Source organism: Mustela nigripes, chromosome 1 (genome assembly GCF_022355385.1).
Source record: "Mustela nigripes isolate SB6536 chromosome 1, MUSNIG.SB6536, whole genome shotgun sequence".
NCBI lineage: Eukaryota > Metazoa > Chordata > Mammalia > Carnivora > Mustelidae > Mustela > Mustela nigripes.
In genome coordinates, this window is record NC_081557.1 from 131,702,678 (window position 1) to 131,717,886 (window position 15,209).

Below are 15,209 nucleotides of genomic sequence, written 5' to 3' on the forward strand. Positions count from 1 at the left end.
AAAAAAAAAAAAAAAAAAACAGATGTCTGCCTTCATGTTCCGTAGTGTTTTAAACCTCCTTCTCTGTACTTGTTTCTAACAGACAAAAATTGGATCCGGAAAGTTGATGGGGCCCAAGGGAGTCTCTGTGGACCGCAACGGGCACATCATCGTGGTGGACAACAAGGCGTGCTGCGTGTTTATCTTCCAGCCGAATGGGAAGATAGTCACCAGGTTTGGTAGCCGAGGAAATGGGGACAGGCAGTTTGCAGGTACACTCGATGGTAATATGTAAACCCCCTTCTTTATGCTTCTTCTGCTCACATTTGCATGATGTTGGAGCATGTGGAAGATGCCTCAATCCCCAGTGTCTGCCGGCTTTGGGAAAGACACTGGGGATGAAATCTAAGGGAAAGCATGGTGGGATGCTTCTCAGTGACTCTACCCGCAGTAAGTTGGGCTGCAGGCCATGTGTGATTTCTGTTGGCAGCCGCGTGCAACTCAGAAGCCTGATCTTTGAATAATAGGATTAAGTAAATAAATAATAAAAATAAAGTAAAATAAAAATAAAAAGTAAAAATAAATTCTAAGATAAATATTTTTAAAAATAAAGATGTTTGCCGAATAGAGGTGTTCCTCCTAATTCTCTCTAGCTGTAGCTTTGTCTAAAAGAGCTTCTGGACGAGAGTTGTTTTCACCTTCCTAGGTGATGATAGGTGATGATAGGAGAGCACCACTTTAGAATGTTCAGGAAGGGCAGTTCTGTTTCCTCTCTTTTTGGCATAGCCCTTTTGCAAGCACAAGCTGCTTAGTTTTTCACATCTGCAAGAAGAGGCTGAAAGCAGTTTATTATATTTTCTTTTTGAGAGGATGCTTTTGGCATTTGACAACAATTTGCATCATCTTTTTTTTTTTTTTTTTTTTTTGTGCTTTGTCTCCAGTGCTGCCAGGTTCTGAATGTCACCCCAAATTACCGAGTATGGATTTCTGCTCTACTTTTTTAACAATATTAAATATTGGAGTCTTTTTCCCAGGACTGAGAATCACCACATCTCTCCTCAGGGGGACCTGAGGGCCCTGAAAGGATTCAAGTGTCCTCAGGGAAGCTGGCAGATGTGACTTTCAGATGGTGGCTTGGAGGATGAATTCTGATGCTTCCTGCTCATTCCACTTCATTAGGGCTGCTGCTCTCAGCTTGCTCTAAAAGAAGCCAGAGTGGACAGTCCCAAGTGTAGAAGGGTAGAGGATCCAGGGGATCTCGAGCCACAGTTCTGGCTGATCTTTCAAGAACGGAGACTGATTCTTTGTTCTTTCTTAAGTATCAAATAGGTTAAATTGTGTCACTGCTGTGTTGCTATGATCATTTTTATCGTTACAGTCATCACTTACTTTTTTCACCTTTATTGCAGGTCCCCATTTTGCAGCTGTAAATAGCAATAATGAGATTATTGTTACGGATTTCCATAATCATTCTGTCAAGGTACTATCAGCACATCAATTATTGTTATCTTTTAACTGCATTTATTGGGAAATCAGTCAGAGAAAATAATATAATAATGATTATATATGTACAGGAACTAAAGGAGTTAACCTCAAAGAGTAGATTTTGCTTCTTCCGGAGGTGCAGGTTTTAATTTGGACATACAGACTTTTTGGAGAGTCAGAAAATTGAACAAAATAGGGTGGTTGGTGAGTTTCTTAATTTGAAACGGGTGTAAATGGTGATGACTACAGAATGAAATTTGAAATTTGAAAAAGTAGTCGCTTGAACTTAGGCAGAACTTTCTGAAGCTTCATATTTTGTGGCTTTTCGATAAATTAAAACTAGATCATATTTTAATTATTTTTTAATTATCTGCACCGTAATGCCTTTCAAACAAAATTAGATATTAGAATTCTGCTACAACCAGAGTTGGGGAGGGAAATAGCCCTTGTATACATTCCTACAGCTATTTCATACTTAGAATGCCCTCACACAGTGTGGGTGTTCCCAGAATACAGTGCCCATTCAGCTCCCTGGAACAGTTGGTGTATAGTTCCTTACTAGGTTCCTTACTAGGTATGGAGCGGGGAGGAAAAATTTTGATGTTTGTTATGATCCAATCAGGACGTATAAAAATGAATCAGAACAGATTTGTCATTTTACTGAAATGAAGAAATGTTTTGTCACATTCTAGACCACGCTTCTCGAAGTGTGGTACATGTTCCCCCGAAGGGACGCCAGTGGGCACAGACCAAGCACTGGCAGACATTTTTATTTGGAGAGCTATATGTTTATTTTTAGGGTTACCTCTATTTACATCAAGTGGTACTGCTTTACTCTTACAGAAATTATAGAAAGTTTTCCATTTTCATTTACGTTTTTTTTAAGTGAGGCTTTTTTTTTTTTTTTAAAGCTCTTATTTATTTATTTGTCTGGGGGAGAGATAGCATGCACGCGAGCATAAGCAGGGGGAGCGACAGATCAAGGGAGAAACAGGCTCCCCGTGGACTCAATCCCAGAACCCTGGGATCATGACCTGAGCTGAAGGCAAACGCTTAAGCCACCTAGCTACCCAGGCACCCCTAAAGTGAGGCATTTTTAAAGGAAGGATAATAAGGAAACAGCAGAGGTGATACAGGCCAGTGACTGAAGTTTGCATTTAGAGACCATTGGGCAACCAAAGTGAAAAATAGTTTGTTCTTGTTGATAACTGGAATAGCGTAGGGATAATAACGTAGGGATGAGATTTCAACGCCCATCTCCTGAGTCCTTCACTGCTCCATTTCCCCAGTTTGCCCTGAAGGCATCTTTAACCTGAGTAAGATGGAAAGGTTTTGAGCTTTTTGGGGTGGGTACCAAGTCCCTGTGTAAAGACTAGAGCAGGGCGGGCTGTGGTGATAGGGCTGGAGGAGGAGAAGGGACCCCCACCGTTGCTTACTTCTCAGGCTGCCTTCTGCCTTCTGTCTTCTCCCGAGTTGCTGCCACAGTGGTAGACCTCTGTCCACACTCCCTCCACCGCCCTCAGTCTCTCTCTCTACAGGACCTGTCTCAGTGAAAGGAAGAGGACTGTGAGAAAAGTAGTGGTGGGGAGGAGGGAGACCTCAAAGGGGTCGTAGGGACTGGGCTTCTCGGCTGGCCTCCCAGAGGGCTCTAACAGTCCTGTGTGAAAAGAGTAACGAGAGGAGCCACAGTCTGGTAGCACGCTTCCAGCCTTCCCTCTCTTTGTAGAAGAATCAACTAGAGGGCATTTAAGCAGAAGATAACCGGTGTAGATGAGCAAAGGCCAGCAAACGCCTGGCATAGATGCTGCCCACCCACCCCCGAAGACAGTCCTATTAATCAAGTTGCTCTTTTCTGCTAAGCGCAACTGTGGCCTCAGAGCCTTTCCGTCCCAGTGCTCCAGGCAGCCTCTATGAACCAACTGGCATTGGTATGTGGGAGGACTCCTATTTACCAGCCCTGGCTGACAATGTAGAAGGAAATAAAACAGATGTAATTAATCAACATGCAAGGCAGGTAGCAATAAGCGATTTCTTTAAAAGAGATACATATAAAGGTCTCTAAGTATCCAGAAGAAAACAAAGAGCAGATTTCTGTAACTAAGCCTTATCAGGGAAGACTTCCAGGTGGAGGTGGTATTTAAGGTGAGTGGGATTTTGAAATCAGGAAAGGATTATGAAAGTTACCAAAAAACTTGGCCATTATATCACTGCTGTGAAAACTATTTCAGCTCACACATCTGCCTCTTAATGTGTTTTCATCTGAATAATTTATAAGCAATTAAATGATGTCTTAGGCGGGAAGAATAAACTACGAGAAATTTGTAATTCCTAAGATTCTGATAATACCTCAGGTTTTCAGTACAGTAGAGGTAGACTATTTCAGTTTTCCTGAAACTGGAATTTCCTGAAATTCAGTTTTCCTCGTATTTAAGAAGACCAGTCTATTTTGTTTTTTCTCTTCTCTTTGATAGCTGTTGCCATGTAGCTTTTATGGAATAGTTGGGCTTTAGTTTCCTAGGCACTTCTCTGCCTATAGGTTAGGGCTGACAAATGGTCTAGTTCTTTAGCTACCTTCAGCGTGCATTCTCTTTTCATAGCAAAACAAGTAAGACTAAATTTGGCATTCTCCTTCATTTCAAAATAGAGCAGAAGTGTTTGAGCCATTTGGATCATGCCAACGAAGACATACTTACTCAGAGAGATCAGGGAAAACAGACAAAAAGATTATTGGTAGAAGATTATTGTAAAGATGAGAGAATAACAGATTGTGTCCTCGCCAGCAAACACTCTCACTGGTCTTTAAAACAAGAATGTTTTGTGTGAAATGAGATAAAAGTAGTCAGGAAAGATTTTTAAGCTGTAACATCTTAGTAAAAGCTGGTTCTTGTTTTATTCTTTGCAAAGAACCAAAGAGGTGGCTTGCTTACTTGGCAAGTTAGGTAATTCAAGAAGCAGTCGTGCTTCTTTTTCATCTTAAATGAAGTTTTAAGCCTTTAGAAATGGAAGTGTCTCACTTCACTTTCCCAGTACATATAACGAAAAGGAAGAATCATTTTCATCTTTCATGATCACAGAGGTGGCAACAGGAGAATCTGTAAAAGACCCTGAGATCATTTTCCAATTAGATCTGCACTCAGGTGTAGTGAAATCCCTCAGTTCCACATACTAGGAACCGTTACTCTCCATGGTGCTTTGCATGTAATACTTTTTCATTTGTTAATGAGTATTTTTACGCACGTAGGCTAGATGACAATGGAAGCTTAAAATAATGTCCTAGAGATACTTCACAACCATTAACGATCGTCTGAATCATCAAGATAAAAATTGTGCTTGCTCTATCTTATATTTAAACATATTTTAAGAACTAAAAATTTAGTTCTCTCCAAATCAATAATCTGTATTTGTTACATATACAGTAACACTCCCTTAATAAGAATATTTAATTAACCACAACAACCCATTGCTTTTCCATATCAGATATTAGAGAATTTGCCAAAGAATTCTGATTTTTGCCCACTTCTGTCAACCTGCCTTCCCTCAGTATACGCCATCCAGCAAAGCCCTATGGGCATATAAACTCTTTATTTTAGCTAAGTATATATTTTGAAAAAATATATTAAAAGCCTTTCTTTTGTTTTTTTTTGTTTTTTTTTTTTAAAGATTATTTATTTATTTATTTATTTATTTGACAGAGAGAAATCACAAGTAGGCAGAGAGAGAGAGAGGAGGAAGCAGGCTCCCTGCTGAGCAGAGAGCCCGATGCGGGACTCGATCCCAGGACCCTGAGATCATGACCTGAGCCGAAGGCAGTGGCTTAACCCACTGAGCCACCCAGGCGCCCTAAAAGCCTTTCTTTTGATTCCTCACCTTTGCCATTAAGCACAGACACACATGCGCATATGCACACCTGACATTTCCCCTGGTGTAGGTGTGAAGTCTGGCCTACTTTTCTCACATCGACTTTGCAAAATGGTAATAAAATCTGAGCATCTGGCCTAACGAAAACTCCTAGGTCCTGATCCACTGTTGATCACCCATCCTTTAGAAACACAATGCCTGTCTTTGAGACTAGCTATTTACTTAAAGGCAGAAAGAATTATATGGTTGAAAATTACAGCTCCACTTTCTCATCCTACCCTATACTTATTATATTTTATAATTTATAACAAAAGCATTTTTCATATAAGTATTCAAAAACCAGATGTTAAGTTAGAAATAAGTGATTTAACAAATAATAAATCAAATTTGTATAGCAAATTGGGGAAGCATAAATTATGTGGGGTCTACTTCGTAGATTGTTTTTAAGAATGTCTTAAATCATAGGGCTTGTTATAAAAAAAACCTGCTCAATACATATTTTTTTATAACTCATAATGTTGGCTCAGCTGTTCTCAATTAAAAAAAACCATTTAAAAATATCTCATACAGGTGTTTAATCAGGAAGGCGAATTCATGTTGAAGTTCGGCTCAAATGGAGAAGGAAATGGGCAGTTTAATGCTCCAACAGGTGTAGCAGTGGATTCAAATGGAAACATCATTGTGGCGGACTGGGGAAACAGCCGGATCCAGGTAACTGGAAATGCTAATGTATCTGTGGAGAGGGATCGTTATTTGTTGAAAGTGAAGAATTGCCTGTCTCCCAGCCAGAATGTGTTCCATTCTTCATGGGTTAGGTTCTCCATAGACCACTTGATCTCACCAGAAGTGCTGAACTAAGGAAGGTAGAGTAGAAAAAACATCAACAGGTTACCAGAGTGAAACCTAAAGTGTGTAGTGGATAGAACTCAAGAGGTCCATTGAACCAAAATATTACATTACTATTTCTACTAGCTTCTAACTAAAATCTATCATTTTCTTTAACAATGAATATAGGCAACAGTCACAGGAGTTTTAGTAATACCTATAACTTTGTCACCATGAGGAATCACAGAAATTTCCATATTACAGTTGCAAGATCTCACTCTTTGAAAATAGTCAATATTAGACTCATCACTATTTCTTGTTACCTTATTGTGTTAAGAAAGTACACATATTACTATATTGCCATTTTGTAAAATTTTGATAACTATATTTTAATATAATGGTTTTCCTTTATAACCCCATGTATTTTGTTTTAACCATTTAAAAACATTATTCTGCTGAATAACCTGAATCAAAGGGGAAGTCTCAAGGAAAACTTAAAAATACATCGAACTGGGACGCCTGGGTGGCTCAGTTGGTTAAGCAGCTGCCTTCGGCTCAGGTCATGATCCCAGCGTCCTGGGATCGAGTCCTACATCGGGCTCCTTGCTCCGCAGGGAGCCTGCTTCTCCCTCTGACTCTGCCTGACACTCTGTCTGCCTGTGCTCGCTCCCACTCGCTCTCTCTCTGACAAATAAATAAATAAAATCTTTAAAAAAAAAAAATACATCGAACGGAAGGAAAACACAGATAACAGCATATCAAAGTTTTTGGAGGGCAGCTAGGACAATCCTGAGAGGGAGATTTTTTCCCCCCAGCTTTATTGAGATACAATTGACATACAACACTGTGTAAATTAAAGGTGTACATGTTGATTTGATATATTTTGCAAAACGATTACCACTATCACTTTAGTTAACACCTCCATCACCATCCCATTGTTAGCATTTCTTTCTTGTGGGAACAACATAAAGATCTCCTCTCTTAGCAACTTCCAAGTACCTAAGACAGTTTTATTAACTATAATTCCCCCATTGTGCATTAGATCCCCAGAACTTAATCATCTTCTAACTGGAAGTTTATACCCTTTGATCAATTTCTCCCCTTTTCCCTCTCTCCTCAGCTCTGGTAACCACCATTCTGCATGTGAGGGAAATTAGTAGCACTAAATGCTTACATTAGAAAGTCAGAAATCAATATTCTGAGCTCCTACATCAAGAAGCTGGAAGCAAGGAGCAAAACAAGCTAAAAGCAAGCCGAGGGAAGGAAATGGTGAAGATAGGAATAGAAATCAATGAAATGCAAGGCAAACAATATGGAAAATAATGAAACAGAAAGTTGGTTCACTGAAAAGATCAATAAGATTGAAAACCTCTGGCAAGATTGATAAAGGAAAAGACACAGAACACTAATACCATTACAGACCCTGCAGCCATACAAAAATTCTGTGAACAACTCTACAGGCATAAATTTGACGATTTAAATTCCTCAAAAAGTACAAATCCCACAACTCACCCAATATAAAATACTTTGAATACCCCAAAAACTACTAAGGAAATTTATTTCATAATTTTAAAACTCCCCAAGAAGAAATGTCCAGACTCAGATAGTTTTACTAGAGTGTGCTACTAAACCAGATGAAAGGTACACAGGATTTCTCTGTACTATCAGTGCAGATTCCTATGTCTTGTGAATCTATAATTTTTTCAAAATTAAAAGTTAACAAAAACGGGGCACCTGTGTGGCTCCGGTCATAATCCTGGAGGATCAAGTCCCAAGCCAGGCTCCCTTTTCAGTGAGGAGTCTCCCTTGCTGCTGCCCTCCCCCTCTTATTCCCTTCTCTCTCTCTCTCTCTCTTTCTCTCAAAGAAATCTTTAAAAAATAAAATAAAAGTTAACAAAAATAAACTTTAAAAATAATAATGAATTTAAAAATACGTTGTCATGGTTGAGCAATAATGGTGTCGTAAATGGCACTTGGCATTTTGTTGGGTATAAAAGAATAATAAAAGTGGTTACATTCTAGAAAAAAATATTAAAACACTATTTTCAGACGGGGTCTGTAGTCTTTCTTTGCTAGACAAAAAAATGTATGATTTTTTTAAAAATTAAGAATGAAGATTTTGAATCCTCAGACTAAAGAAAGGTTATTCTTTCTCCCCAATTTCTCTGTGTAAACACCTCCATGAATCCAAACATACGTCTGTGGACAGGCCTATTTATCCTTGCTAATGTGGCCCTGTGCAGAGCTCCTAGGACCTCAGAATGCACTGGTTAAATCTAGGAGCATCCAGATGTCTTTGCGAAGACAGCAGTAGTCAGCAGTTTGAATCTGATATAGGTATTTACCTCCCAGAAAAAGGATTGAGGGGCACCTGGCTGACTCAGCCACTAGAGCATGCAACTCTTGATCTCGGGGTTGTGAGTTCAAGCCCCGCATTAGGTGTAGAGTTTACTTTAAAAAAAAAAAAATCTTAAAAAAGAAGGAAGAAGAAAGACTGAGGCTATAAATGAAACTCTAAATGTTTTTATTTCTCTATTATATTTATCTTGCTTAATTATGCCAGCTGACATCTACATTTGAAAGAGGCATTCTCTGTGTGCTGGAAAGCCCGAAGCCAGACAGGGAACCACGTTCACAAAGCAGTTCAGTATAAGACCACAGATGGTAAGCTGTTCGGGTGTGGCCCTCATAAGCACCTGCCTCATCACACTGCCTTTTAAAACACCTGTGGGCCTAACAGAATGGTCAAAAGAAATAAGCCTGTGCCTTAAGAAAGAGAAGGGTTCCTTTGATTTCAACATGGCAGAAGCTTACAGACCCAAAGAAGACAACTTCATATCTAGATAGACATGGGGCGCCTGGGTGGCTCAGTCGGTTAAGCTTCTGACTCTTGATTTCGGCTCCACTCATTATCTCAGGGTTGTGAAATCGAGCCCCATATGGACCTCCGCACTGGGCATGAAGCCTGCTTAAGATTCTCTCTCTGCCTCTCCTCCTACCTCTCTCCCCCTAAAATTAAACAAAGCAAAACAAATGTACATGTTGTGGGATGTCCCGCTGGCTGTTGTTAGAGCATGTGACTCTTGATTTTGGGCTTGTGAGTTTGAGCTCTATGTTGGGTGTAGAGATTACTTAAAAATGAAATCTTAAAAAAAAAAACAACCACTCCACAAATGTACATTGTACACCATTGACTTCTTAAAACTCCTCTTTTCGGGGCGCCTGGGTGGCTCAGTGGGTTAAGCTGCTGCCTTCGGCTCAGGTCATGATCTCAGGGTCCTGGGATCGAGCCCCGCGTCGGGCTCTCTGCTCAGCAGGGAGCCTGCTTCCCTCTCTCTCTCTCTTTCTCTGCCTACTTGTGATCTCTGTCTGTCAAATAAATAAATAGAATCTTTAAAAAACAAAAAACAAAAACTCCTCTTTTCTGAAAAGGAAAAAAAATGATCTTCTCATAGTCCACTATGACAACCATACCTCTGTTGCTGGTTTTTCTGTTACGATTGGGAATAAAAAAGGGATGTGAGGCTGGAAGGAGGGAAAGTGAAAGCTGAGAAAAAGAAACAAGGGTCATTCATTTTCAGGTACCATCGAAGGCTATTCCCCTCAACCTGATCACTGTAAGAATGTAAGTGAAATCTGTTGGCCAGTGGCATCCTCCTTGTCAGTGACTCTGGGGCATAGAGAGTTAGAGGGAAAAAGCAAGGTTAAGTAGAGGAAAAGAGTGGATATGTGATAGTGACCTAAACAAACCTGTGGACTTACATGCACAGTTTTTCTAAAGATTTATTTTTATTTATTTTGGAGAGTGAGGGAGGGGCAGAGGGAGAGAGAGTCTTAAGCAGCTGTCCTCTGTGCGGAGCTCCACGCGGGGCTGGATCTCACGACCCTGAGATCACCACCTGAGCCAAAACCCAAGATTTGGATGCCTAACTGACATGCCCCTTACACACATGCTTTTATACTGAAAAGATTAGCATCAAGGGTTTTCTAACTCCTCTATTTCATCATATTACTATAACTTCTATAGCACTCTGGCTTTTTATTTTTTTATAGGTTTTTGATGGAAGCGGATCATTTTTGTCCTATATTAACACATCTGCTGACCCACTCTACGGCCCCCAAGGCCTGGCTCTGACTTCAGATGGCCATGTCGTGGTTGCAGACTCTGGAAACCACTGTTTCAAGGTGTACCGGTACTTACAGTAATGACGGGCAGCCGGACAGCCCCTTACAAAGGTCTTGCACTATAAACTGGAATGGATTTCTCAACGCGGGACCAGATTACACTAGACTTGCCTTGCTAGAAGGAATCATTGGTGAACTTTTCAAGGTTATTTCTGAATGTAACTATTTCTTTAAAAACTGCATATCTGATTTCTGTATTCACCTTTTAGGGTTTAAAGAAAAGAAATCCCTTCTACTGAATCTATGGAAACGGCAAAGTTTTACACCTGTGAACTATGGCTTATTGGACAGGGATTTATGTAGTTGAACTGATTTTGCGAATTGAACAGACACTAAAACATAAAACAAAAAAAACCTGGACTTTTAAAAGGTATTCATTAATCCTGTGAATGGTAGCTTTTGTGCAGAGTTTCCAAAAACAAAACAAAATGAAAACAAAATCTGTTGTAGTTACATACTTTATTTAACTAAGGTTACAAGACCTGGGGGATCTTCTAACTTCCCTTTTACAGTAGGTATTACTCCTGTGACATTTTTTGGGTTATCGATAATTACACATACATTAGGAAAAAAACAAGACTGTCTTGCAGAATCCTCCCAGCTGTGATTAGGCAGTCCTCTTGAGTTTAGCACTTAAAAACCACTGCAAATTTCCCATCCTTTTTGGGTTAGATCCAAGATCCTTTTTGTGTGTTATTTTCACCTTTTTCTCTCACTCACCTTGTATTAAAAAACAAAGTCCATTTTCAGGGAAACCTGAAATTCCCAATGCTTTGAAAAGCATATTACAATAGCAAATGCTACCTTTTAGTAAACAAACAGCTCCCTCAACTCCAGACTAATGCACTAGAATGTAATCAAGAAAAAATTAGCCACGTTTTATGTGCCAATGTTCTCACGTGTCTCTCCTCTTCCACTTCCTGAAAGCGAAAGCTTTACCTCCTGCAAAATGTCAGCACATGTAGTAGGACACCAGTATCCTAGGACAGAGAGCCATAAGTAGCCCTTTGGAGGACTGTTGGTGTCGACCAAAGGCATGTGAATGATTAATGGTTTCCCCTTAGAAAGCAAGTGTTACCAAAGTTGTGTTATCCCAAGAGCATTACAGGTAAGGGCATGTTATGGTTATTTATCATTGTCTAATGAATAGTAGAGGCATTAAAGGACTATGTATACATGATTAGGGTAAGGTAGAATGTATCATATATATATATATATACACACACACATATATATATATATATACACACACATAAATACACACACACACACACACACACACATATATATATATATGTATATATATATATATATGGCTGAATCTTTGGTGTATTGAAATAGGCAGCACTCTGAAAGACAGAAGCATTGTCCAGCACATTCCTTTACTGTGCAATTGAAAGCCGTCCTCATAGAGTAAGCCTGAAAACAGGTTTAATTTTCACCATTTTCCAGTAATGATGATACCGGCTAACTTTTATAGCCAGAAAACAGCCTTCTGTGCTTTCAAAAACAAAACAAAACAAAAAAACAGGTCGAAAGAAAAAGAAACGATGAATTGAGTTACATTTGAGTATACATGCATTTGGAGAGATGTGAAGAATTTAGTCAGTTGTTAATCTGTCACTGATACTGTAACATAAGATGTGGTCTGTCTCCACTGTTTAATTTTCTACTCAGTTCTACCAAATAGGATGTCATGTTTGGCATTTTCAAAATGACTTTGGGATCTTTTTCACTGAAAGCACCTTAGAACTGTACTATAAGAAAAACATTTCCCATATGTATAATGACGTGATGTTTATTGCTTATTAATTTATAATTCAGTCTTTCTCTTATATAGGACTTTTTTAAAGTTAGAAGGGAAAACTAGCTACTTCCAGTTGTCTATCAAATTTATTATGCCCAAATCAACCTCTGAAAGAAAATTTTTCAGGAAGATTTACATTTAGGTTTACTTTTTTTTTTTTTTTTTTTTTTTAGTTAAAGCTTTCAAAATATTTGAGACTATGACAAAATTACAAAATTCAATAACATTTTTAGACTATTAAACTAAGATACTGTTTCCTAACATCAGCAAACTAAGTCTTTGAATTGAAACAAAGCATTTTGTATTTACTGAGTGCTTCCTAGGTGCTGGGCACCCTTCTGGGCACTGGGGAAACAGAGATGGATGAAACGAACAGAAATCCCTGCCCATTTGGAGCTTCCACTCTAGGGAAGAATTTCCTTTTGCCACTTATTAACATTCTGCATTCAAGATAAGCTAGACTCTTGATAGCTCCTAGACTGTTTAAAACTTTTTATATTGGTTCAATTAATTTTGGTTTATTTTCACAAGTAAAAATGGCTTCTTATTTAGATTCTGTCACAGGTTGTTGGTCTTAAGACTAGTTTACTTTAAAAAAGATGTTTGTTTGTTTGTTTGTTTGTTTTCACAGCATTGAAATTGTATTTGTGAATTTAGAAATTAACCAGCCATCATACCAGAACAGGTTGGCTATCTCAATAATAGATTGAATACAAGACTAATTGTTTTTTTTAATCTGTCGATATTGACACAAACTGGAATGGAAGACTAGATACTTTGATTCAGACCTTTTCCATCATCTGTTGCTAAAACATTTGTGATGGGCACTGCAAGAAACACTGACTTTTTTCCCCCCCAAAAAATATGTAATTGTGTATGTTAAAGTATAGATAACATTTCACATTTGGATACATAGGAGCATTCACTGTATTCCTTAGTAAGCATATTGGGTGGAGGGAAGTGCTGCTGATAAGATACAAATAGACAAGATTTAAATGAAATTTTGTCAACATTCTATGGAAAAGGGTTTCTGGTAAACTGAGAAGGATTTTAAAATAAGTGACTTTTTTCCCTGAGCTATCATTATTGTTTGTTTTCTCTTTGTCAAGTGTGCAGAACCTGTCATACATTCATGATAAGTAGCACTGAAAAACTACCCATTCAAATGTCCCCTGGGCACTTAACCGCAAAAGATTGCCAGTTCGAGAATGTAAAGGTCAGTGACCGCATTCCTGCCCAATACAGACCTCCCCTGCGGGGGCTCTGGGGATGTAGTCACTTGACCATCCAGAAAACACGTGAATAAAAAGCCTTTATGACTGTTCCCCATTGATTTAATGGTACTTAGTATTTCGATCAAACTTTTGTCTCCAGTAACAAAACAAGTCCCTGAGTTTCCTTATTTTCATTTATTCTTTGACTAGATTCGAGACAAAGGAATACCACAGGTCATGCAACTAGAAGACACTTGCTTCTACAACCAAATATACAGGGTATGTCCTTACTTGGAGTTAACTGGAATAGTAGTACAGAAGCAAGTGTCTCTGGATCCTTCCCAGGGAAGGATTCACGTAAATGCTTTGGTAATACCTACTGAGGAATTGGAGGAAATAGTAAACAAACATTAGGTACTGTGCAGATTACTTCAAACGGGAAATACCTTTTTGTACATTAGGACTCTAGTATTCCCTCTATTCACCAGCTTCTGAAGAGGGAGGAGTATTTTTAGTTTAATAATCTAAAAAGAGGACCTTTCCAGGTAGGATAAAATTGAAGCTCTTTGCTGCAAACATCATCTAATTTGCTTAAAGTTGAACGTCGTAATACTGTTGCATTCTGTCAATGTTGCAGGGTTTTAAACTTTACAATTATTTTAATATTTTTGATAACTAGGAATCTAGTATTGCCATAAAGAAAACTAAGTGCCCATTAAAGATTTGTTTGATATAAATAAATGATTTTTGTTTTGTTTTGTTTTAAATGACAGTAAGCTACAAATCATGATGTTAATCTTAAAACGTTCTGAAGATGAACTGTGTGGCAGTGATTGTGTGGTCTGTTTGTGGAGAATGTATGAGAGCTATTCATATTCTAAAATAGATTAATAAATCAGCTATGTTGTCCCAATGAATGTACAGCACGTCCATTAACTTTTGAAAGCAACACAGCCTTAAACTCAATGCTTTTGCTTTATGACATAGGAATGTTCTGTCATCAACAGAGTGTATTCTTGTAATAGAATTCTTTATATCATTCTCAATTCTATTGCCTTTCAGTCCTATGTATGAGTATTAAGGGTTTTTGCTTCGGTTTTGTTTTTTTTTTAATTTTGTACATTCCATCTTTCTAGGTCTGTTGCATACGTTTTGTGTATAGAACACTAAGTCTTGCACTCTCTGGCATTGATACTGATATCTCATTTGTTCTTTTATGAATCGAAATGCTGACTGCCTATTTAAAGAAAAGAATGAACGCTGTGCATCAAAGTGTTTGTATGTTCGTAGCTGCATACGTACCACAGTATTTTGGATGCTTTAGTCTACAATAAAACTTTAAATTAATTCTGTCTTAAAACCTAGGAGAAACAAGATTCGTGTGTATAACTTTACCATACACAAAATCTCAAATCATTATAATAAAGCTTGTTTTCTCCATTTCCAGGGTGAATGTTTATTTATTTTACATATTGTTTGCTTTTGTAGTAACGGAGAATGAAGAAATGTTCTAGAATATGTGGGCAAGTATCAGTACCTCAACTAAACTGTTAAATTTGTAAAATTTTTGTCGTTTATGATACCAATAATTTGGTTACCATTTAGGATATATCTTAGGAATTTGGAAGACCATGACAAGTATGCCTAGCACATGTTGAGAAAATCAAATAGACCAAAATCACTATGCTTAAAAATCACAAGCGGGACCTTCGGAAAATCATGGCAGTCACATGGAGCACGTTCTCGCAAGGTGTGGACGAGACTGCGCAGGACCATAGCCTGGGCCCAGGTGGCTACCCTGAGAGCCAGGGCCGTGGGAAGCAAGTTCACCTGCGGTTTCCAGCCAATTCTCACGA

General features: G+C 38.5%; 1 protein-coding gene across 10 annotated transcripts in view; it reads left to right on the top strand.

Annotated features, from left to right (window-relative positions):
* Positions 1-14,793, top strand: part of TRIM2 (tripartite motif containing 2) — a 160,056-nt gene extending 145,263 nt beyond the window's left edge. For 8 of the 10 annotated variants that reach the window (XM_059374040.1, XM_059373994.1, XM_059374001.1 and 5 more), the window contains exons 9-12: positions 83-263; positions 1,389-1,459; positions 5,893-6,033; positions 10,201-14,793. In XM_059374040.1, the coding sequence (XP_059230023.1) occupies positions 83-263; positions 1,389-1,459; positions 5,893-6,033; positions 10,201-10,353 (546 nt within the window). In that variant the 3' untranslated portion in view covers positions 10,354-14,793. Of the gene's footprint in view, positions 1-82; positions 264-1,388; positions 1,460-5,892; positions 6,034-8,710; positions 8,812-10,200 lie in introns of all 10 variants that reach the window. The other 2 variants (XM_059373991.1, XM_059373981.1) reach the window with 2 other exon arrangements.
* The last annotated feature ends 416 nt before the right edge of the window (positions 14,794-15,209 follow it).